This window comes from Cervus canadensis, chromosome 29 (genome assembly GCF_019320065.1).
Source record: "Cervus canadensis isolate Bull #8, Minnesota chromosome 29, ASM1932006v1, whole genome shotgun sequence".
NCBI classification, from domain to species: domain Eukaryota; kingdom Metazoa; phylum Chordata; class Mammalia; order Artiodactyla; family Cervidae; genus Cervus; species Cervus canadensis.
Window position 1 is genome coordinate 41,943,368 of NC_057414.1, and position 25,184 is coordinate 41,968,551.

At 49.9% G+C, this 25,184-nt stretch overlaps 1 protein-coding gene across 2 annotated transcripts in view; it reads left to right on the forward strand.

Moving 5' to 3' along the window:
- The window catches only part of DPP3 (dipeptidyl peptidase 3), a 30,830-nt gene extending 5,786 nt beyond the window's left edge, over window positions 1–25,044 (forward strand). For both annotated transcript variants that reach the window (XM_043451869.1, XM_043451868.1), the window contains exons 3-18: window positions 3,512–3,601; window positions 4,195–4,332; window positions 4,917–4,991; window positions 5,840–5,933; window positions 9,837–9,967; window positions 10,077–10,207; window positions 10,288–10,346; window positions 12,528–12,722; window positions 12,968–13,080; window positions 13,432–13,524; window positions 14,842–14,904; window positions 15,003–15,127; window positions 15,257–15,377; window positions 16,760–16,939; window positions 21,579–21,741; window positions 24,511–25,044. In XM_043451869.1, coding sequence (XP_043307804.1) covers window positions 3,512–3,601; window positions 4,195–4,332; window positions 4,917–4,991; window positions 5,840–5,933; window positions 9,837–9,967; window positions 10,077–10,207; window positions 10,288–10,346; window positions 12,528–12,722; window positions 12,968–13,080; window positions 13,432–13,524; window positions 14,842–14,904; window positions 15,003–15,127; window positions 15,257–15,377; window positions 16,760–16,939; window positions 21,579–21,741; window positions 24,511–24,683 — 1,944 coding nt within the window. In that variant the 3' untranslated portion in view covers window positions 24,684–25,044. The remainder of the gene's footprint in view (window positions 1–3,511; window positions 3,602–4,194; window positions 4,333–4,916; window positions 4,992–5,839; window positions 5,934–9,836; window positions 9,968–10,076; window positions 10,208–10,287; window positions 10,347–12,527; window positions 12,723–12,967; window positions 13,081–13,431; window positions 13,525–14,841; window positions 14,905–15,002; window positions 15,128–15,256; window positions 15,378–16,759; window positions 16,940–21,578; window positions 21,742–24,510) is intronic.
- The last annotated feature ends 140 nt before the right edge of the window (window positions 25,045–25,184 follow it).

Below are 25,184 nucleotides of genomic sequence, written 5' to 3' on the forward strand. Positions count from 1 at the left end.
GACAATCTGATAAAATTCACACAAGAAGAAATAGATAATCTGCAAAGCCTATATCAAAGAAACAGAATCAATAATCAATAAACAACCTTGCAAAACAGAAAACAGCAAGCCAAGATAAGTTCACTACTAAACACTTAAGGGTGACATTATACCAATTCTCTACAATCTTTCAGAAGAGAAAAGCAGAGGGAATACTTTCTAACTCATCTGTGAGACCAGTATTACCCTAACACCAAAATCAGACAAAGATTACAATGAAAGAAAAGAAAACTACAGACCAATATATCTCAAGACCATAGATACAAAAGTCCTCAACAAAATTGTAAATTGAATCCAACAAAAGAACTATGCACCACGCTGCTGCTGCTGCTGCTGCTAAGTCACGTCAGTTGTGTCCGACTCTGTATGACCCCATAGACAACAGCCACCAGGCTTCCCCGTCCCTGGGATTCTCCAGGCGAGAACACTGGAGTGGATTGCCATTTCCTTCTCCAATGCATGAAAGTGAAAAGTGAAAGTGAAGTCACTCAGTCGTATCCAACTCTTAGCAACTCCATGGACTGAAGCCTGCCAGGCTCCTCCGTCCGTGGGATTTTCCAGGCAAAAGAGTACTGGAGTGGGGTGCCATTGCTATGCACCGTGATCAAGTGGGATTTATCCCAGCTATGCCAATCTGGTTCAACATTCAAAAATCAATAAACATAAATCATCACATGAATAGACTAAAGAAGAAGAATCACACAATCATATCAATAGATGCAGAAGAAGAAGCATTTGGCATTTGACAAATTCTAACACCCAATCATGATTAAAAAAAAAAACTGTAACTCGAAAACTTAGAGTTAATATCATATTTAGTGGTGAAAAACTTTCCCACTAACATCAGGAATAAAGCAAGGATCTCCCCTCTTACCACTACTTTTCAATGTTGTACTGGAAATTCTAACTAATGCAATAAGACAAGTAAAAGAAATTACAGGTATACATATTGTAAAGGAAGACATAATACTGTCTTTGTTCACAGATGACATGATTGTTTAAGTGGAAAATCTGAAAGAATCAACAAAAACTCCTAGAACACATAAGTGATTATAGCAAGGTTGCAGGATGCAAAGTTAATACACAGAAGTCAATTGCTTTCCTGTATTCCAGCAATGAAAATGTAGAATTTGAAATTAAGACCCAATTCCATTTACAATAGCACCCGAAAAAGTTGAAATAGTCATAAATCTAACAATATGTAGAAGAGGTATATGCAGAAAACTATAAAACTCTGATGAAAAATATCGAAGAACTAAATAAATGGAGAGATACTCCATGTTCATGGATAGAAAGTCTCAATATTGTCAAGATATCACTTCTTCCCAACTTTATCTATAAATTCAGTGCAGTCCCAGTCAAAATCCCAGCAAGTTGTTTTGTGGATACCGACAAACTTATTCTAAAGTTAATATGGAGAGGCAAAAGACTCAGAATAGTCAATACAATAATGAAGGAGAAGAACAAAGTTGAAGGACTGATGCTACTCTAGTTCAAGACTTACTATTAAGCCCCAGTAATCAGGACAGTCTTCTGTTGGCAAAATAATAGACAATAGATCAGTGCAATAGAATAGTCTAGAAACAGACTCCCACAAATATAGCGAACAAATCTTTGACAAAGAGCAAAGGTAATATAATGAAACAAATATAGTCTTTCCAATAGATGGTGCTAGAACAACTAGACATCCACATGGTAAAAAAAAAAAATCTAGACACAGATCTTATATCCTTCACAAAAATTAACTCAAAATGAATCACAGTGCTAAATACAAAACTAAAACTCCTAGAAAATAACATAGGAGAAAATTTAGATGACCTTCGGTATGCAGTTGACTTTTTAGTTATAACACCAAGCATGATCCATGATAGAAATAATTGATAAGCTGAACTTACTAAAATTAAAGTTTTCTTTTTCTTGGCCATGTTATGTGGCATGTGGGATCTTAGTTCCTCGACCAGGGATTGAACCCACACCCCCTGCATTGGAAGCACAAAGTTTTAACCACTGGACTGTCAAAGAAGTCCCTAAAATTAAAGTTTTCTGCTCTGTGTAAGACACTGTCAAGAGAATGAAAAGACAAGTCATGAATGGGAAAAAATGTTTGCAAAAGATATATCTGATAAAGATGTCCTTCGGTAGCTGAATCAATAAACAAACTGTGGTATATCAGACAATGGAACATTAGTGCTAAAAAGGAGTGAGCGATTAAGCCATGAAAAGACACAGAGAAAGTTAAATGGGTATTACTGGGTGAAAGAAACCATCATGCAAAGGATACATACTGTAGGATTCCAGCTATGTGGAAAAGGCAAAACTATGCAGCTAGTAAGATGAGTAGTTGCCAGGCGTGGAGGGAGGACGGAGCACAGGATTTTTCAGACACCGAAACTGCCCTGTATACTACAGAGGGGTGTGTCATGTATAATGGCAGATGTATGTCTTTATACATCTATCCAAACCCATAGAATATACAATGCCAAGAGTGGTCCCCAGTGTAAACTATGATCTCTGGGTGATGAGGTGCCAAGGTACATTCCTCAATCGTAAGAGATGTACCATGCTAGTGAAGAATATTAACGAGGTGGAGGCTGTGCCTGGCGGTGGGGTGGCGGGGTTGGGGGGAGCGCTTTGAGGTAATCTCTACTTTCCACTCAGTTTTGCTGTGAACCTAAAACTACTCCATAGAATAAAGTCTATTTTTAAAAAAGAGAATTATGGGCTCACATAATTGAAAAGTCCAGGGCTAGGGAGGCTTCAGTCATGGCTGGATTCAGAGACTCAGGGATAGCATTGCGATGCAGTCTTCGTCGCTCAGCTTTGCTTTCTTTTGTCACCTTAGTAGGGGAGCTCTAGGGGCTTCGGACTTGATGATCCCTGGTATGAAACAGTAGCTCTTCAGCGCTGGGAAATTTCCTGGTCAGGCTCTGGCTGGCCAGCTTGGGCCTGTGCCTACCCCTGGAGTTGGGGAAGGGAGATTTCGCCCCATCCCAAAATGAAGCTGTAAGGCCATATTGCCAGAGGAAGGGAGAGTAGATTTGGATCCTGCAAAAGCCGTCGAGTCGTTGACCAAGGCCCCTCCATCCCTAACATTTTGATGCCTTCAGCACCGGCTGCCTATCAGATGGGGGCTAAGGACAGGCTTCCTACAGGAGGTGGTGTCTGTACTGGGCCTTCAAAGTCAGATGAGATACAGGTGGCTGAGAGGGTGCTGATATGAAGGGAACAAGGTGGATGAGGGCTTGGATGTATCAATATTTGGAAGCTGTTGAGAAGACCTGTTTGGCTGGACCGTGGGTGTGTGAAGATTGGGCCGTGAAAGCAGTCCAGACTGGCGCCTCCCAGGATGTGGGTCCTGCCCCCTAGATCTCCCCACCTCACCCATACAGCTTCTTCTGGGGTGTTAACATCCCAGGAGGGAACCTCCGTGGGGTGGGAAGGCTGCATTTCCTCTGACGCTCCCTTCCCCCAGGCGTTCCTGGTCTACGCTGCGGGTGTCTACTCCAACATGGGCAACTACAAGTCCTTTGGCGACACCAAGTTTGTTCCCAACCTGCCCAAGGTGAGCTGAGGAGGGCTGGGGAAGGTGGGCAGCTTGGGGCCGGTGGGGAGGAGTGGGGAATGCGGCAGATGGAGCCCGGGAGGGAGCCGGGCTTCGACCTTGTGACCACCACGCCGCACAGCCTCGGGTCAGCCACCCTCCCGGGTGCTGCAGCGACCTCCCGACCGTGCCGACCCGAGGGACGAATGAAGGGAGGCTGTGGAAGGGTTCTGAGCACCGTTCGGTGCTGCAGAGATGGAGCCTGTTAGTCACCCCTGGAGACAGTGGAGGAGAGTGGACGCAGGGAGTCCTTCTCTGGACCACAGGGCTCGGGCCCTTCTAGGGCAGACCCAGCTCTTACATCAGCCGCTACTCTGCACATGACCTGCCTGATGATCTTATTGAAACACAGCCTCTGACCCAGCCGGCTTGAGCAGGCAGGTATGAGGTTCTGCTTTTCTCCAGCAAGGTCTAGGCTGTCAGTCTGTCAACCACCCTCTGAGTCAGAAGGTCTTAGACTGTGGGAGAAGAGCTTGAGGGTGGCTGGGGGCGCTCTGGGAGGCAGGTTGGGTGGTGTGGCCTTGGCCAGGCCAAGGACTTCCCTTTCCCTGCAGGAGAAGCTGGAACGTGTGATCCTGGGGAGTGAGGCTGCACAGCAGCACCCGGAAGAAGTCAGGGGCCTCTGGCAGACCTGCGGGGAGCTCATGTTCTCATTGGAATCAGGGCTTCGACACCTCGGGCTGGGGAAGGAGGTGAGGCCCCAGCCGCGCTGGGGGGTGGAGGGCATTGTTGAGGGCCACGTGGCCTGGAGGGAGGGGCACCCAATGGGGAGACAGCAGGCTGTCCGCCATGCCTGAAGCCAAGCTGCTGTCCACAGCGGGTCTCAGCATCGTCCTCAGTAAGCGGGTTCGATGGAATGCTTTCTGAACGCCCTCCCAGTTCTGACATCCTGGGATGCTGTGTGCCAGGAGGAGGGAAGAAGAGACGAGCTGAGAGCTGGAGGGAGCTGGGGGCGGGGGGATGGAAAGGAAGGGGTCCAAGCTTCCCACATCTGGAGGCTGCTTAGTAGTTGCATGGGGTAAGGGACACAGCGAACCTTAGGGGTGGATCTGTGAGAGGCTGGTGCAGAGCTGTAGGAGGGCTGGGGATGGCCCTGTGTGTTGCTTGTGTTCCAATTTTCTTCCCCTGGAAAGAGATGGAGAGGGACCTTGGAGGCTGCTGAAAGGAGGTGCAAGAAGTCTGAGGCTGGAGAGGGTGGCCAGGAAGGAATTTACCAGCTGCCCCTGCAGCTCCAACTTCAGCAACTCCTATTTCCCCTCTGCCCCTTCCCTGACAGGGCATCACCACCTATTTCTCTGGGAACTGTACCATGGAAGATGCCAAACTAGCCCAAGACTTTCTGGACTCACAGGTTTGGGCGATGGGCAACTCGGGGTAGTGGTTTGTTGGGGTCCCCTTGGCACTGGCGCCCACTCCTGGGTCTCAGCCTGAGCCCAGAGGCACAGGCATCTTGGGTCCTTGAGGTGGAGAAGACTAGGGAATCCTTGTCTAAGGGTCAGCATGAGTGCCCTGATGGAGCCGCCCCCACCGCACCCCAGGCTGAAGGGCCTTGTGACAGCCTCAGGGAAGGAGGACACAGAATATCAGAGCTGCTTCAACTGGGCTCTGGTGTCCATGGGGCAGTTTCACCTCCCCACTGAGCCACTCAGTGGCATCTCTTATCTGTGGCTTGAGGTCTGCCTCCTATAGGCCAGGTCGGCTGAGGTTATGAAGTGTCTAGCAGGTGTGATTGTGCATGCATATGTGTGTGCTCAGTCAGGCCCAACTCTTTGTGAGCCCATGGACTGTAGCCTGCCAGGCTCCTCTGTCTATGGAATTATCCAGGCAACAGTACTGGAGTGGGTTGCCATTTCCTACTGCAGGGGATCTTCCCAACCTAGAGGTCAAACCTGCATCTCCTGTGTCTCCTGCATTAGCAGGTAGATTTTTTACCACCGAGCCGCCTGGGAAGTCCACTGTCTGGCACAGCACTTAGTAAAAGTGCTGTGTGCTGAGTACTTGGCGTACTGAGCCGAGCAGGAGTCTGCCCTCGCCTGCCCACCCTGCTCCCTTCCTTCCCAGAAGACTGGCTGGTTCCCCAGAGGCCCGGCCCGCGTTGCCTCTGTATCTTCTCTCCTGGCTGTGCCCACTTTCCCTCCCTCCCACCCCACCGCCCACTCTGGATTTACTCTCCCCCAAACCCTGCCCTGTCTTTTCCAGAACCTCAGTGCCTACAACACACGGCTCTTCAAGGAGGTTGGCCAGGACGGGAAGCCGAGCTACGAGGTGCGGTTGGCTTCCGTGCTGGGCACAGGTGAGCTCACGCCCCTGCTTCTTCTCCCTCTTCAATGTTCCTGGACCAGCGTGGACAGGGCAGGAACCCAGGACAGGGGTTAGCTGCCTGCAATAGCCACAGGGAGTAACAACAGTCATATTAGCTATGGCGGATGTCGATGGAGGCTTACTGGGTGCCCAGCCCTGTGCCGTGCTCAGCAAATGGTGTTTCTAGGAGGTGAGCACCCCTAGCCCTGGAGCTGGTGGTGATGTAAAGCTAGGGGAGACCCAAGGGCAGAGGAAGGGCCTTGTTCCACTGGTGAACGTCACTGTGGCAAACCTCTGATAGGAGCCGCATGTTGGCCGTGGTCCCGGTCCTCCAGGCAGTGGTGCAGAAGATAACAATTCATGTCAACAATGGAAATAGAGGCTGGACCATATGTCTCCTGATGGCCTAGAGGAGATATCCAAGCTGCACATCAATGAAGGCTTACTGGAAAAGGTGTCCTGGAGGTTGGGGAGAATATAAAAAGGTGGGGGTTTGCTGAAAGGTTGTTGCTGAGCCGTGAAAGACGCTGGGATTCTTGGCCTCCGGAGGAGAGGAATTCAATCCACGGCCAGAGACGAGGCTCGATCACTCAGAGCTTTTGTGTAAACAAGTTTTATTAAAGTGTAAGAGAGATAGAGAAAGCTTCTACATAGACATCAGAAGCGAGCAGAAAGAGTGCCCCTTGCTAATCTTTAGCCGGATGTTATAAAGCTAATAGCAGTCTGCTAATTAGAGAAAGGAAATGTCTCAAAACTCACAGACTGGCACCAGGCCCCTCACCCACAACATGCATTTTGAGATAACATTGGCACAAGGTGAGTTGTCCTGGGCCATAAAATGATTGACATGAATCTTGAAGAAAGGCAGATTTTCAAGCAAATACATAGTTTTATTAACATAGATTAGGAGAACAATGTATAACATACTGGTTTGTCAAGTCAGTTCTGAGCCTTTAGGTGGAACCAACTTGAAGACAGAGTCTAGGGTAAATATGTAGTACATTAACATAGCTTAAGACAAACATTTCCAAAAAAAAAAAGACAAACATTTCCATAAGAAAAATGCATTGGTTAGCTCAAGGTTTGAGAACAGTAAAGTTCAGGTCGAACCAGGTGTCATTATGGCAACACAGAGTTTTAGAAGAAACCTCTTTTTAAATTTTTATAGAGAAGGGAAATAATAATGTAACACTAGTTTGTTTCCTCCTGCAGCTTGAGAGAGAGAGAAAAAATGTGATACTTCCAGCCTAGTTCCTCCATTTGGAGACCCCTGGCCTTCCTACCTGTTACCCTCTCATTACTAAACCCTGCTTCCTAAATATCTTTCAAAGTACCTTCAGGGTAAAGCACAGATTCACCTCTAAGGGCTCCATCATTCGGAGTTTCTTGGTTATAAGTGAAGAAACCTATTTGCCTAAAGCAAAAGGGGACTTTATAGGCTTGAGTAATTAAGAAGCCCAGAATAGAAGGGCTTCAGGCATAGATGGATCCAGTTGCTCAGATAACGTTCTCAGAAATTTTGCTTTCTTGGCTCAACTCGCTTTGACTTCATCCACAGCAGGCTGCACCCACAGAGCCTGATAACCACTAGCCTGGCTGTTCCAGCAAAAAGAGGACCTTTTTCTCCCAGAAGTAGTGTCTGAAGGTCTGGAAGTGGCTTAAGTTTCTCTGTTTTGGGTCTCCCATTTATATGAACCAATCCTTGTGGTTAAGGGACCGGTCTCTGATTGTCTAGACCTGGTTCCAAGCCTACCTCACAGTCAGGTGGTAGGGTCAGCTCCTCCCATTGCCTGGACTCAGGGTGGCTGTGGGGGTTAGGTCCCGAAGGAAAACTGGAGTCTGTTACCAGGTGAGGGGGATATAGATGCAGTGTTGAGACAAGCATCCAGGCTTCTATGAGGGCCTATGTAATCTGGCCCTCCCTTCCCCAGCCACCTCCCACCTCCTAGCTTCCAGCCTCCCACTTAGACTCTGCGCCACAGCCATGCTCAGCAGCTTCCAATTTCCTGAAAACCCCACGTTCTCACGTAGCCACTCCAGGCCTTTGCACAGTCCATTCCGTGTTCCCCCCCAGAATGTCTCCTTCCCCTCCAAGTGTTCACCTGATGAGCACCTGCTTGTCCTGGAGGCCAGGCTTGGACCTCACCTTCCCAGGACCCTTCCCTGTCTTCTCATAGCCTCTGTGCCCATCATCACCCCCAGTGATTTCCCGGTTGCTTTTCTGTTGACCGCAAGCTTCTTGAGAGGAGGACCTTTGTGTTTCACTCACTGGTGTCTCCCCAGCGGCCAGGCCTTGGTAGATCCTCAGGTGCCAGGCAAATGAGGCCAGGTTGGGGCCTGCACTCCTGGTGGAGGGAACAGCATGAGCCAAAGTCAGGTGGTGGGAAAGTTTAGGGTTCAGCATGTATGTAGATCGACTTGACCAGGGCTGTCAACCGAAATGCCTCACACGACATGGTCATACTGTTCACGGCAGCCGTGCTCCAGAGGGAACATCCCAAGAGAGCCAGGCAGAAGCTGTGTCGCCTCCTACAACCTGGCCCTTGGCCGCCGCAGTGTCGCTTCTGCTGTAGTCACAAGCCTGCCTGCCCCTCTTCAAGAGGAGGGACTAAAGGCCCCACATCCTCATAAGAGAAGTCACATTGGGAGATAGGAAATACTGTGGCCATATATGGCCATATATATATATATATATATATACTTAAAAATACAATCTGGAAGCATATCTCACATCAGGAGATAGGAAATACTATGGCCATATATATGTAAATAAATATATATATATATATTAAAATATAATGTATGTTATATGGATCAAAGATAACAGGCAAGATACAACAGTATTAATATGCCATTGCTTCTCTAACAAATAGCCACAAATGTAGCAGCATGAAAAAGTCAAATTTAGGGACTTCCTTGGTGGTCCAATGGTTAAGAATCCGCCTTCCAATGCAGGGGACATGGGTTTGATTTCTGCTCGGGGAACTAAGATCCCACATCCTACAGGGCAACTAAGACTGCGTTCTGCAACAAAGACTGAGTGCAGCCAAAATAAAAATAAAGTAAAAAATTTAAAAACCCCGCAGATTTATTCTCTTATAGTTCTGGAGGTCCAAATTGGAGTCTTTTCCTCTTCTGGGGAAATCTGCTTCTCTGCCACTCTCAGCTTCTATAAGCTGCCTGCATCCCTTGGCCCATGGCCCCTTCCTCACGTCTCGCCCCATCCTTTCTTCTCTCATCACATCTCCCACTTCCCTTCACCCTCTTGTCTCCTTCTTATAAGGACCCTCGTGATTATATCTAGGGTAGGGCTACCTTTTTAAATATAGTCTGCCACATTGGGTTTGAATCTGACTCTGCTACTTGCTGTTGTGTGACCTTCAAAAACTGACTTAACCTCTCGGTGCCTTAGTTTCCCCATCTGTAGAAAAGAGATGATAATTTCCCTCTCACCACAGAGCTGATGTGAGGCTTCATTGAGTTAACACATAGAAATCACATTAAACATTTCATGTTACAGAATATATATATATATTTAAAATATTTATTTGATTGTGTGAGGTCTTATTTGTGGCAGTCGGGATCTTTCATCTTTGTTGAGCATGTGAGTTCTTTAGTTGTAGCATGCATACCCTTACTTGTGGCACATGGGGTCTAGTTCCCTGACCAGGAATCGAACCTGGGCCCCCTGCGTTGGGAGTGCAGAGTGTTAGCCAGTGGACCACCAGGGAAGTCCCCCATATATATATATTTTTTTTTGAAGATGAAAGTTTATAATTACTGTGAGCAATGGGGAGCTATCAAGAATGTTAGAATAAACGAATGTCACAGTGAGAAGCCTGCTGGGATGTCTCACACTCACCTTTCCCCTGAACGATGATCCTTCTTCCCTCAGAGCCTAACCTGGACTCCGACATGACTTCCAAGCTGAAGAGCTACGAATTCCAGGGAAGCCATTTCCGGGTGACCCGCGGGGACTATGCCCCCATCCTCCAGAAGGTGGTGGAGCACCTGGAGAAAGCCAAGGTACGGGGCGCTTGGGGCTGAGGTGTGCCACTCCCAGACTCTGGGCAGCAAAGGCGGGTACCAGCATTGGGGGGCGGGCTGAGGCTGACCAGCCCCTGCTCACCCCCAGGCGTATGCAGCCAACAGCCACCAGGAACAGATGCTGGCCCAGTACATAGAAAGCTTCATCCAGGGCTCCATCGAGGCCCACAAGAAGGGCTCTCGCTTCTGGATCCAGGACAAAGGTCCCATTGTGGAGAGGTGAGGCGCCAGCCCCTGTTCCGCCCCGCCCTGCCCGCTCCTGCCTGCCCCTCCTCCATCTCAGCCCTTCTCTCCCCCAGTTACATCGGGTTCATCGAGAGCTACCGAGACCCCTTTGGTTCCCGCGGAGAGTTTGAAGGTAACTTCTGGGAGGTGGGAGGTCAAAGTGAAACCCTTACCCCTTTCCCCTGATGACTCTCCCATGGTAGAGTCATAGCAACAGCCATCAATGATTCGTCATGGACTGGACACCTACCATTCTTCGCTCATTTTGATAACCGTCGTCCTATGAGAATTTCCCTCCTCACTTCACAGATGTGGGAACTGAGGCAGAGTTGGGGGGGTGACCCACCCCAGGCACCTCGGCTCTGAGTCACTTTGCCGTGCCGCCTCCTGTGTCTGGTCCAGACCCAGGCTCCAGCCTTGTCACTTAACCCTGCCTCTGAGCCTCCACCACTCCTTTTTGGGTGTCATGAAAAGTGAGGTGTTACATGCAGACAGCTCAGCACAGTGCCAGGCACGTCAGTGTGCTGGGTCGACGGGAGCAGAATTAACACTGTGACTGTGAACTTGGCTGCCGTCATCCCAGGGCCGGTGGCAGGCTGCCTCGGCCCTTGTGCCCAAGCCCAAGTCGCAGCAGCCTCAGCCTCTGAGGTCCCCCTTTGTACATGACTCATCATGATTATTAGAAAAGTAATCCATGTTCACAGTCAAAAATTACGAAAACACACACCCAAAATAATCAACTGTGACTGCACCCACCCCAAGATTAAAGTTTGGAATGTACTTTTTGTCTTTTGTTTTTATAGAGAGCAATGCTTAGAAATGTATGTGTATAATTTAAAAATCCACACTTGTAAGTAATTGGAAAAGTACAGTCGTGTGTAGGATAAAATGTGAAATCCCTCTTTCACTACCTCTCCTATATCGCTCCCCTCCAAAGGTTACCAGAGTTCACAGTTGAGTACAGGTCCTTCTAGACCTTTGTCTAAGCATTCACACACACATCCACACACATGTTCCTTTTAACTCATCTAGGTAAATGAGATTATATTCTGTATATTGGTCTGTCACTTGCTTTTTTCACTTAGTCATGTATCTCAGATATCTTTTCCTATCAGTATATATAGACCTACCACATTCTTTTAAATAGATGTATAGTATTCATAATATATCATAAATAATTTCCCATAACATTTGATATTGTATGTCTGCCTTTAGGTCAGGCCTTTCCAGGGTGTAGTCTATGCAGAGTTAGCAGGGATTATTCAGGGATTTCCTTAGTGGTCCAGTAGTTCAGACTCCATGCTTCCACTGCAGGGGAAATGGGTTGATTCCTGGTCAGGGAACTAAGATCCTGCATGCTACAGCCAAAAAAAAAAAAAAAGAAGAAGAAGAAGAAAGATTCAGTGTGGAGCAGCAAAGAGTCTCTGCTTGCAGGACTCTTCAGCACCTTTACTATGCGAATGTGCATTGAGAGCCTTTAAGAAGCTGGAGATAGAGTATATAGTGTTGCCCAAACTTCTTTGAGTGGGGAGCTCTTTCTTCTTGAAGGCTCTCGTAGAAAATGTGTTCTGTAGAGTGCAATTTTGAAAATACTGCTTTGAGCCAGGAACTCTTAACTGTATTAAATCTGAAAGGATCAGTCCCAGCCCTCAGTCATTCCACTACACCCTGGAAAGGCCTGCCCTAGACTAAGGAAGGGGACAACCTTCGCCTGGCCAAGGGATGGGCTTGGCAAAGGCTCCCTATCTGGATTCACTCTGTCTGATAAAACTGCTCACTCCAGTGCAGCAGCCTCACTCACCACCCCGTAAGCCGGGTGCTCTAGCCATGCAGGACAGCTCACAGTCCCCCCAAAAAGAAGAGCCTTTTTTGCTCACATAGTTCCTTCCACTGGGCATCTGATCCCCCATCACCCACTACGTACTCCCCACATACTCCTTTAAGATCCATCTCAGGGCACTCCCTGGCAGTCCAGTGGGTTAGGACTCCGTGCTTTCACTGCTGTGGCCCCTGATCGGGGAACTAAGATCCCACAAGCCACCCGGCATTGCCAAAAGATTTTTAAGAAGTTTAAAAAGATCCGTCTCAGGTGTTACTCAGCGAAACCTTTTCTCTGTCCCCTACTCTTCCCAAAACAGGGACCTCCATGAAGGCAAAGCTCAGGCCCGGGTTCTCCTGAGTGGCCCGCACAGGGTCACTGCACACAGCAGGCAATCAATGCCTGCATAATGGCTGGAGGGTTATTAGAGGAGTGGAGGAGGGTGTGGGATCCCCCCAAACCCTGCCCGCTCACAGCCCGCTCTCTCCCCCACAGGCTTCGTGGCCATGGTGAACAAGGCCATGAGTGCCAAGTTTGAGTGGCTGGTGGCAAGTGCGGAGCAGCTGCTGAAGGAGCTGCCCTGGCCCCCAGCCTTCGAGAAGGACAAGTTCCTCACCCCCGACTTCACCTCCCTGGACGTTCTCACCTTCGCCGGCTCCGGCATACCTGCTGGCATCAACATCCCCAACTGTGAGCTTCCCTGGGGGGGGTCCTGGCCCGCCCCCCATCCCTGCCTGAACATGACGGGGGCTCCCCAAACCCCATAGGAGACGCCACTGAGAGTTGCCCCCTCCCCCTCCACACACTCACCCTGGCCACACATCACCCTGCTCCACTCACATTCCCAGCCTGTCCCTCTGGTTAGACTCCTTGCCTGTGACTCTTGACCTTTGCCCTTGCCCTTTTCTCCCTGGTCCCCTTCCCACCTTCTCCAGATGATGACCTGAGGCAGACGGAAGGCTTTAAGAATGTGTCCCTGGGGAACGTGCTGGCTGTGGCCTATACCACGCAGCGGGAGAAACTCACCTTCCTGGAGGAGGAGGACAAGGTGGGCACCGGTGAGGGGCCTGGCCTGACCTCAGCTGACGCAGGAGGGCGGACAGGTCAGAGCAGGGGAAAGGACGGGGCTTCAGGCCCGGCTCTGCTGCTTCCCCGCCGTGTGACCTCGGGTCTTTGGAGCCTGTTTCCCCAGCCGGCAAACAGTGGAGGCAGCCCCTTCCTCGTGGGTTGTTGCCAGGATGAGGTGGGCTGTGCGGTGCCCAGTGTGGGGCTGGCAGGTGGTAGACCTTTAGCAGATGTGTGCCTCACGATGGGCCCTCGGGCTGGCACGGGGGCTGTGGGTAGACTATGTGGCCGCGGTGGGGCAATGGGCAGCGTGGGTCTCTGCTTGTCTTGGCAGGACCTGTACATCCGCTGGAAAGGACCCTCCTTTGACGTGCAGGTGGGGCTGCACGAGCTGCTGGGCCATGGCAGCGGCAAGCTCTTCGTGCAGGTAAGAACTCGAGACCAGGGGCTTCCCCAGCGGTCCAGTGGCTAAGACTCCGCGCTCCCAATGCAGGGGCCCGGGTTCAATCCCTGGTCAGGGAACTAGATCCACGTGCCAAAACCAAGTTCACATGCCACAACTAAAGATCCTTCTTACTGTTAAGGATCCCACAACTAAAAGATCCTGCATGCCAAAACTAAGACCCAGCACAGCCAAATAAATAAATTAAAAAGAATGAGGGGCTAGTGCTGGAACCAGCGGGACCCTCCCCAGTTCTAGGCCTATGGCGCCCGTTCCCCATCGTCAGCCCCCAAGTATGGAAGCTGCTCCAGTCTTGGCTCTCAGTGTCTCACCCTCCCCCACGATGTCCCAGGATTGAGTGAGATCTATAGGACAGGCCAGCTGAGGCCCCCCACCCAGAGTCTCCCACACAGAAGGACTTGCTTGGCTCAGGCCCAGGAAGCCTGCCCTGAGGGTATGACCCAGGCGGCCCCAGGGCAGAAAGGCCGGGCAGGGGTGGTGTCTGGACGCCCCCAGTCCTGAGGCTGCAGCACTGTCTTTGCACTGCTGTTCCCTGGAGCCTGTACTTTTCCAGGTATTGTAGGGAGCTGCCCCTTCCTGTGGGCCAGCCAGAGTGGCTGGAGCCCCCTCGACACCTACTCAGGAAATCTGAGAAACAGCCTGCTGGCAGGCCAGGAGGAGCCCACTGTGGACTGCACAGATGAGAGGACTGGAGGCAGACGGGGTGGGGTCTGCTCCTCTTGGGGGCGCAGCTGCCTCCCTGAATGGGATCAGCTGGGCCTGGAAGTCAGAAGGATCCAGAGGGCAGCTGATGGTGGAGCAGCTTGGCATCGGGCTTTGTCTTGGCTTCGAAGTCCCAGGGAAGCGGCGACAAACATAGCCCCTCTGTGGTCTTCTTCAGTCAGGTCCCCTCCCTGAGCCTCAGTTGGCCCATCTGAAATATGGGTTTCCTGACTCCTACCATATGGCTCTTGTGAGGAATAAAGGTGAAGCCCTGGGATTTGCCTGGCACCCAATAGGCCCTCTGGAAATGGGTGTTGTTGTTAAGAGACATGGTGCACAGATATTGTGTGCTCTGATTCCGCTCTGGGGTTCTTAGTCTCTGAGCCTTAGTTTCCTCCTCTGTGAAGCGGGATAATAATAGAACCTTCCTAGGAGGATGACTTAAAGGGTTAAAAGGCTGTCCGCTCACTGTTCCCTGGCTGCCTTTCTGAGCCCCTTGGATCCCGGGCTGAAGGCCTAACCTGGGCCCCAGGGTACCCCACCCTCACCCGCCCCACGTTCATGACCCTTCTCTTGCAGGACGAGAAAGGAGCATTCAACTTCGACCAGGAGACCGTGATCAACCCGGAGACAGGGGAGCAGGTGAGGGTGGCCTGGGTGGAGCGCCAGGGTATGGGGAGGGGGGCCCAGGTAGGGTGGCAGCCACCCCTAAAGCCTGCTTCCTGGGCCCCCCCTCCCAGATCCAGAGCTGGTACCGGAGCGGGGAGACCTGGGACAGCAAGTTCAGCACTATCGCCTCCAGCTACGAAGAGTGCCGAGCGGAGAGCGTGGGCCTCTATCTCTGCCTCCACCCCCAAGTGCTAGAGTACGAGCCACAGAGCTGGGGCAGGGGTTGGGGGGTGCTCCTCTGTGGATGGGGGGGACGTGCTGGCAGGGAGGGCAGGGCCCGGCAGCCTCCGACCTCGCTCCCCCACCACTTCCCTCCCTCCCCCAGGATCTTTGGCTTTGAGGGGGCTGATGCAGAAGACGTGATCTACGTGAACTGGCTCAACATGGTTCGGGCCGGGCTGCTTGCTCTGGAGTTCTACACCCCTGAGACCTCCAGCTGGAGACAGGTAGGGGCTGGGAGACCCCTCAGGAGGGAAGGGTCTGTGCTGGGGACCAAGACCAGGATTCTGGGTGTGGGGATGGGACAACTGTACCCATGAGGCACATGAACTGGGTTGATCCCAGACTCTACCGCATGTGAGAGCAGGTCACGTCACTGTTGTGAGGCTCAGTGTTCCTGCCTGTAAAATGGGAGTATTCATCTTCTTGCCCACCTTTAAGGGAGAATCAGATGAGATAATGTTGCTATGACCACTAACAGATGATGCATAGGACTCACTCTGTGCCACTTAGTTCTAAGCAGTTTATGTGAACTGACCCATTTGTCCCCAGTGTCAACCTCAGCCGTAGGTAGTTACTACCTTCATTTTAGAGGTGAGGAAATGGAGGCACAAAGAGATCAAGTAACTTGATGGCAAGTAACAGACTCAGAATTTGAATCCAGGCAGACTGCCTCCAGAGCCATTAGGCTATGCTGTTTGGCTATGAGATGTACTTTGGAAACAGGGTAGGCAGGGTCTTCCCTGGTGTTCCAGTGGCTAAGACTCAGCACTTCCACTGCAGAGGGCCTGGGTTTAATACCTGGTTGGGGAACTAGACCCCACATGCTGCAACTAAAGATTCTGCATGCCACAACAAAGACCTGGTGCAGCCAAATTAATTAATTAATTAATTTTTTAAAAAAAGAAATTCAAAGCGAAAATTAAAAAAACAAAAAGAAACAGGGTAAGCAATAGAAATCTTTTAAAAAGTCACCTAAGTCTGTTTTGAGGAGGCAATACTGTGTCATCCAAAGAACACATGTTTTAGAGTCAGGAAACTTGGGTTAGTCCTTGTTCCCTCTCACCAGTTGTGTGACCCTGAGCAAGTTACTTCACCTCTCTGGGCCTCTGTTTCATCATCTGTAAACTGGGGATTACGATGCCCTCTTGATCCCACAGAACGGACTGCAAACAGGATTGTGGAGGAGAAAGTGCTCAGGGTGGCAAGGGACGCTCTGGGGTAACTGCTGTTATCAGGGCAGGGCGTGGAGCAGAAGAGGGCAGGGCGGGTGACAGGGGGCACAAGGCTCTGGGTCCTGCCTGGACATGGCCTCCCCGTGCCCCAGGGCAGCCTGCTCTTCCTTGTGAGAGAAGACGGGAAGCATTTGAGGGGAGAGGAGTTAAACACCACAGGACCCACAGGGTGGGGGAGAACAAAACGACAATAATAATTCACAATTAGCAAGCACATATGATCCATCAGGCCTTGGAACGAACTCCTGATCCTGGGTTGGCCAAAAAGATCATTCCCGTAACATCTCAAGGAAAAACCTCAACGAGCTCTTTGGCCAGCTCAATACTTCTTACCTTGGGCCTACAAATGATTCCTTTCTCTTCGGCCCTGGCAGGCCCACATGCAGGCCCGGTTTGTGATCCTGAGGGTCTTGCTGGAGGCTGGCGAGGGACTGGTTACCGTCACTCCCACCACAGGCTCCGATGGGCGCCCCGACGCCCGGGTCCGCCTTGACCGCGACAAGATCCGGACAGTGGGCAAACCCGCCCTGGAGAGGTTCCTGCGGAGACTCCAGGTAAGCAGGGGCCTCTTGCCTCGGAGGCCCCCTCCAACTCAGCCTGTCTGCACACTCTGTAACAGGAAAGGCTTCTTGGAGTAGGTTGTGTTTAAGCTGGAAATGGGAGTGCCAAGGAGGAAGCAGCCGTGAAAAGGTCTGAGCACAGAACAAACAGCATAAAGGCTGGTCTTGGGATTGGAAGGAGCTTAGTGGGTTGAGGGACAAGAAGGAGGAAGCCTGGAGCTTGGTGAGTGAAGGAGGGAAGGTCAGTGCTCACTGCAGTCCTGGTTTCTCTCCCAGTTGGGATGTTTAGAGTCAGGAGACCTTTTGGGGTTCTGATGCCAGGACTAACCAGCTGTGTAGTTGCCTTGCTGGCCTCCACTTTTCTCATCTGTTAAATATATCACCTGCCTCACCTGGCAGGAATTCAATGAAACAACATATATACGGAACTGAGCAATAATATGGAGAAGGCAGTGGCACCCCACTCCAGTACTCTTGCCTGGAAAATCCCATGGACGGAGGAGCCTGGCAGGCTACAGTCCATGCGGTCACGACTGAGCGACTTCACTTTCCCTTTTCACTTTCATGCATTGGAGAAGGAAATGGCAACCCACTCCAGTACTCTTGCCTGGAGAATCCCAGGGATGGGGAAGCCTGGTGGGCTGCCGTCTATGGGGTCACACAGAGTCGGACACGACTGAAGCGTCTTAGCAGCAGCAGCAGAGCAATAAAAATCATATTATCCAAGCCAGTGTGACACAAAGTGTGGTCCGGGGACCAGCAGCAGCAGCAGCAGCAGCACCCAGAACATGCAGATTCTCAGGCCCCACCCCAGACCTCCTGATTCAGAAACTCTGAGTATGAGGCCCCAAAACCTGCATGTTTACTAGCCTTCCAGGTGATCCTGACACTCAGCAAGACTGGAGAACCCCTGATGGTGACCCACTCCTTACTGGGCAGTGCCTTCCATCAGAACAGGGTCCTGCTGGCTTTGCCTGAAGGACCTGAAGAAGGCCCAGCCTTCAATTCAGCAAATATCTGTCTACGATTATACTCCCACTTATTTCCAGAAGGGATTTAAGGCATTTTTCTTTAAAAGATATGTGTTTGGCCATTAAAGTAAAATAAAATTAGAAGTGAAAAAATATTAGATGCCCAAGGCAGTGTCATGTCCCAGATTAGATTCTGGAATAGAAAACAGATGTTCGTGGGAAAATGAGTGAACTCTCAGTAAAGTCTAGAGTTTAGTTAAGAGTAACGTACACATTTTGCTTAATGTTGACAACAGATGAAACTGGGCCAGGAGCCCATGGGAACTCTCTGGGCTATCTTTGTGGCTTTTCTGTAAATCTAAAATTATGCCAAAACAGTTTATTAATAATGATAATAAGTCAGTCGATAAAGAAATCAAATCTGCCAAACCCTAGGCCAGTATTGAACTGTGACTTAGTAGTGACGGAACACAGAGCATTCCATCTTAGAGACTGAAGCAGATGGATCTTTGTCCAGGATCATCCATTCAGCAGAATGGACAGTGTCCACAGCAGTGGCTTTACAGAACATACAGAACATGGAACAGGAGATACGGAACATGGAAGCATTTTTTGGTGTGGCTGTTTCTTGCATTAGCTCCCTAGAAAAACCCAAGAGCGCAGCAAAGAGCCACCCAGCAGGGAAGATGGAGGCTTTTCCACAGGGAAAGGCTTCAGCCACGGGATTACAAATAGTCATAGTTTTGGCTCACCCATATGGTAAAAACTGATGAGGGGAGATATAAATCTGTATTTCTGGCTTCTGGGAGGGCCTGCCATCAACAGACTTAATTCCCTGGAACTGAGCAGTGGCCACCGCGTTTGGCTCTCTACACGGGCTCCACTCCCCAGTCTGCCAGGTCCACTTCCTATTTCCTGTGCCTGCCTTAGTCATTCACTCATGATACCACCTGGCTCCCGTGGACACCCCCGTCGCCAGCTCTCTGGTTGAAGCTCCTGGTGGCTAACATGTCCACTTCATGAATCTATGTTCATATGCTGGGTGTTAAGTATTATGGAAAAGAGAGAAAGGTGAGCCAGTCTCTCCAACCTTCCCCCAGGAGTTCCCAGTCAGTTTTAATTCCTGCAGAGCTGGGGAAAATCATTCTACCCCCGGGCCTAAGAGGGGGAGGCTTACCCAGAGGGTGCCCTAGTCAGAGTCCTACTTTGCCAGTGGCAAATTGGCAGAATAAGTAAGGATCAGAGCCATAAATGTCAGTTATTTGGAAGAGAGCCAACTAGATCTCTTAGTGCTAATCTTTATAATCACTGAAACTAAAAATAGGCAGCTTAAACAGATTTTAGATCCAGCTGAAGATAAGAGAAGTTACAGCATGTATCATGCGTGCTAAGTCACTTCAGTCGTGTCCGACTCTGTGTGACCCCATGGACTAGAGCCTGGCAGGCTCCTCTGTCCATGGGATTCTCCAGGCAAGAATACTGGAATGGGTAGACATGCCCTTCGCCGGGGGATCCTCCCGACCCAGGAATTGAACCTAGGTCTCCTGCATTGCAGGTGGATTCTTTACCGTCTGAGGCACCAGGGATGCCCAGAGCATGTAGCACAGAGACACAAAGATAGAAAATTTAGAAGAGATTAAGAGACATGGAGGAGAGAGACTTCCCTGGTGGTCCAGTGGCCAAGACTCTGCACTCCCAATACTGGGGGCCTGGGTGTAATCCCTGGTTGGGGAACTAGATCTCACATGCAGCAAATAAAGATCCCAAATGCCACAAGAAAGATAAAAGATCACAACTAAGACCCAGTGCATGAAATAAATAAACATTTAAAAAAAAAAAAAGACATGGAGGATAGTGTGAAAAGATCTAATGTACATGAACTGAAGTTCCAAGAAGAAGAGAGAGAGAAAAGAAGGAATATTAGAAGAGATAATGACTGAGCACTTCATAGAACTGATGAAAGACCCAACTCAGAAATCCGAAGAAGCTCGAGAAATTCCAAGAATGGCAAGCAAAACCTGTGTCTAGAAATATCATAGAATAGAAATTCCCTGGTGGCCCAGTGGCTAGGACTCTGCCCTTCCACCTCAGGGGTACAGTTTCAATCCCTAGTCAGGGAACTAAGATTTCACAAGCTGCACAATGTGGACAAGTAATACTGATAATGATAACTTTTATTCATCAAAACTTACCACAAAGAAGGTGAGAAGATGCATCTTAAACTAGGATAGGGTATTTATCACATATGAGTTAACAAAAGGTTAGCAGCTAAATATATAAAGAACTTTCCAAAAAAAAAAGTGAACAAAAAACAGCCTAACAGAAAAATAGGCAAAACTCATGAACCAAAGAGGAAAATAAATAGCCCACCAACTTGTGGGATGTTGTTCCATCTCGTTAGTCATCAGGAAAACACAACTGAAACCACATGAGATTTCCACCCACCAGCTCGGCAACATGAAAAACTGTCAACATCACCCTGGTGAGCCGAGCCAGACGGACTGCCACCCCCCTGCCTCTGGAAGTGAAAACAGGTGCAACAAGTCTGGAAAACAATGGGGGCATCATCCTTTAAGGATGAGCATGATCCAGACCTTGATTCTCCTGGGAAAACCTGCCTCTGATCACCAGGAGATGTACAATATGTACAGAGCAGTCTCGGATGGCAAAAATCACAGGTTATACGGCAACAGTGGAAGAGACACAACTGTGGTGTGTTTGTAAGTGGAATACGTACAGCTGTGGGACTATATACCGCACTCACAAACACAGGTGGATCTCAGATGTAATTCAAGCAGAAAAAGCAAATCACAGGATGTGGGCAAAAATGTAACATGAATTGAGAGTAAAGCTCAGGGAAAACAAGAGGCTAAAAAGCAAAATCAAGTGCTGATTCCTCAGGCGGGGGAGGCCACGGGGTGCAGTCAGGGAGGGATGATGTGAGTAACTCTTAAGCTGGGCGGTGGTGGTGTGGGTGTCATTCTTTATAAGGTAGGTGCTGTATGTTTTTTATTTGAAATGAAATGTTTTTTATATGAAATGTTTTATTTAAAAAAGAGGGTGGGGACTTCCGTGGTTGACTCTGAGCTCCTACTGCATGGAGTGAGAGTTCAGTTTCTGGTTGGGGAAATAAAATCCCACATACCATGCAACCAAGAAAAAATATTTGTTGAACACTTAGAATATATCGGGCTTCCCTGGTGGTTCAGATGGTAAAGAACTGACCTTCAGTGCAGGAGACCTGGGTTCGATCCCTGGGTCAGGAAAATCCCACTCCAATATTCTTACCTGGAAAATTCCATGGACAAAGGAGTCTGGTGGGCCATAGTCCACAGAGTTGCAAAGAGTTGGACACAACTGAGCGAATCTCACTCAAGAATATATTGTCTGAACATCTGTCACAGTAAAAATTTTAAAAAAGTTTTTAAAAAGAAGATGATGTTACAACTACCCTCCTTGTGTACAGTTCAAGTGAGGCAATCAAAGGAGAGCCATTAGCTTCACCTTAATATGGACACCTGCTCGATGCTAACGTGATCTGCATTCCCTCGAGACAGCAGATGCGGTCCGGGGCTGGGCGCCACTGCCCATGGCTCTTGGCAAAGCCCAGTGGATGCGTGGAGGGCGTCCATCCAAAGGCACTAACTCCTGCCTTCCCGCAGGTGCTGAAGTCCACGGGGGACGTGGCTGGAGGCCGGGCCCTGTATGAGGGGTATGCGGCTGTCACTGATGCGCCCCCCGAGTGCTTCCTGTCCCTCAGGGACACGGTGCTGCTCCGCAAGGAAGCCCGGAAGCTCATCGTTCAGCCCAACACTCGCCTCGAAGGTAATGGACTGCTGGGCCCCCTGTGATAGAGGGCCCTCCAGGAGCACATAGGAGGCCTGGAACTGACCCCGGAGCTTGGGAAAGGCTACCCTAGGTGGCTCTTGTCTCCCCACCTCCCTCCCGGACCAGTCCTCCCCATGCCAAACCTCAGGCCCACACCTTCACATCCACCACCACCCAGCACCCCCCACACACAGGGTCAGGCTGCTTGAGAGATGGCAAGAGAAGGTTGAGGGCAGCCCGCAGAGCAGGGACTAGTGAAACAGACACACTCCGGGCCTCAGAGGAGGCCAGGCATCGTGCTGGAGACTCAGGCCTGGCGGGGCCAGGAGCGAGGTCAGGTGAGGCAGAGAGGAGGCACCCAGCGGGCTGAGTAGAGCCCAGGGGACAGTAGGACTCGGCAGAGCAGTCAAGTCAGAGAAGAGGTCAGCAGCCCCATGGTCCCCCTCCCCTCCTCAAGTGATGTTGCAGTTTCCAAAAGCCCTGACCCTGTCAGCCACGCACTTGTACCTTTTGTATTAAGAGCATTTGTGCCTCCATAGTCATGGGTAAGTGTGAGAGTTAAATGAAATAATTACCTCCTCCTGGTGAGGAGAGAGCATTTCAAAGGTTTAGCCCAAACTCTACTCCGGGGAATTCCCTGGCAGCCCAGCGGTTAAGACTCAGCAGTTTCATTCCCGGGGCCTGTGTTCAATCCTGGGGGTGCCAACACCCTGCTGCATTCACTCTCCTCTCATCCCTTGACTCACCTTTCCTGACACTGGCACGTGAGGCACTTGAGAGGAGGCGATGCCAGGCTGTGGTTAAAACATGAGCTTCAGAACTGCGCTGCAACCTTGGCCTAGTCACTAACCTTCCTGAGCTTGGGTGTCCTCATTCATAAAGCCCATGTGGATTGTGCGCCGACAGTAGTGAACCTGAGTACTTCCTTCAAGTTCTAAGTGTATTCCAGGGATTCCCCCGTTAAATACTCACAATACCCAGTAAAGTGTAGGTCTTATTGCCCCCATTTTACAGATAAGGAAACTGAGGCACAGAGAGTCAATTACTTAAGGCTTACAGCTTTTTACTGGAGGAACCAAGAGTCCGATAAAGAGCATTTGCTCCTCACTACAGTAGTTGCGGGAAGCTGTGAGGGTTAAATGAAATAATTACCTCCTCTTAGTGAGGAAAAAGCATGTAAAAGGTTTATTCTAAATTCTAGGGAATTCCCTGGTGGCCCAGTGGCTGAGACTCAGCGCTTTCACTACTGGGGCTCGGGTTCAGTCCCCCATGTAGGCCTCATGGTACAGCCAAAAAAAAAAAGAATAATTAAAATAAAAAACACTTAAAACAGTTAAAAAACAACATAAACTCTACTCTGTGCTCCAGAGGTGTCATGGGGTTTGCCAGCGCCCTCCCCTGGCTCACCACCCTGCAGGCACACCCTCTGAGCTGTCACCCAGCTTTCTTCTCCTCATGCGGCTCTCACTCTGCTGTTTTCCTGTCTGCTCCTCTCCATGGCAACAGGATCAGCACGTCCCCGGCACCTAGCGCAGGGCCTGGCCCACGGGAGCCGCTCTGTGCCTGTCAGTGAGTGAGTGAGTGGATTATGCCGGGCTCCCAGCAAGTGCTCATTACATGGACAAGATCATCATTGCTTTGACTGTCCAGCCCTGGGCAGGCGTTGGGGATGGACTCCTCACCTCAAGTCGTTCTCAGCTCATTAGGAATAAGACAGAGAAATGGTCTTCCAAGGGAAGTGTTCATGGGTGCCCAAGAGACACAAACAGTGGTCTGAACACTTAGAGAGGGGAAGATCATATCTACCTTTGAGAGAATTGGGGAAAGGTGGGTCTGGGGAGGAAGTAGGGGTTAAACTTTGAGGCCCAAAGAACAGGTTGAATTTTCAAAGGTGGTGGTGATGGTGGTGGTATTAATAGCTCACTTTTGAGGACTTCCATGTGCCAGAGTCTGGGTGAAAACTCTGCACGTATCAACTCCCAACAACTTAAATGAGGAAGTTTCCCCTTTTTCAGCTGGAAACTGAGACACAGAGGGGCTGTGTATTTGAGGTCACACAGTGAGTGGCTGGCAGGACCAGGATTTGAACTTGGGCCATCTGAGCTCAGAGCCCGTGCTCTTAGCTGCATACATCCCATAAGGCCACAGAGTACAATGAGGCACTGTGAGCAGGTAGAGAAGTGGAGGGATGTTAGAAGGAAGTGCTTCCCACAACTATTCAGAAACACCCCATAGGTTAGATGGGTGCCCTTGCAACAGCCCCAGTTGACAGATGAGGAAGTAGGTTCAGAGATTGTGATGCTTGTGATAGCTAGCACTTGCTGAGTGTTCCCTCCACCCATTATATCATATTTAATCACCACAGCTTCTTGAGAGATGTACTATGCTTGCCCCCATTTCACAGATGAGGAAACTGAGGCTTCGGTTAAGAAACTTACCCAGGGCCCCACAGTAAATGGAGATAAAGCAGTTCCTGGACTGTAAGCTCCTGGAGGCCAAAGACTGTGTCTGTTTCACCTAAACTGGCACTGTTGTAAATCTTTATTAAGTGACTGAATGAATGCAGCAATTCATTAAATACTCCCCCTTTAATGTTTCCTATCTCATAGGATTATGGAGTCAGTTAGATAATGAAATATTGAGCACAATTTTTGGTACATGGTAAAAACTCAGGAAGAACTAGCTGCTCCTATGATTACGATTATGATTCTGTTTCCCTATTAAAACCTTTTCCTGCTGCTGTTTTTTCCTCCATCTCCTCCCCAGGCTCAGAAGTACAACTTCTTGAGTACGAGGCCTCGGCTGCAGGCCTCATCCGATCCTTCTCTGAGCGCTTCCTAGAAGATGGGCCCGAGTTGGAGAAGATCCTCACCCAGCTGGCCACAGCTGATGCCCAGTTCTGGAAGGGCCCCAGTGAAGCCCCATCTGGCCAGGCTTAAGGCACCTGTGAGGCCCCTCCCCGACTCAATCAAACCAAGGCTGCAAGTGGACCCCTTTCTGTGGGCCCAGGAGAGGGGCAGGAGCCTGGACCTTGGTGCTACCTCACTCAAGGGTGGCGACACTAAGCCCTTCCATTTGTCAGCACTTTCCAGCTTACCAGTGCTTCCCTTGTGTTATCTCAGTTGATCTACACTGCCTTCTGTGGGGTGGGCAAGGCTCCTCGTCCGGCTTCCCAGATGAGGAAATACAAGTTCTGAGAAACTGACCTGGCTAAATCCTGCAGGATTCAAAACTTCTCCCAATCCAGTGCTCTTCATGTATTACTTTTATAACCAGAAAAATAAATATTAGACACCACCACCATCTTCACAATTTGTGTGGTTCTTCCTGGCCTTGGCCTCACGTCTCATTTGCTCCCAGCAGGGTGGTGGGATCAAGTCCTAGGGAGGGGGAAGGAGGGTCATTTTTAGGCTCCCATCCACAACAGGATTTTGACATCA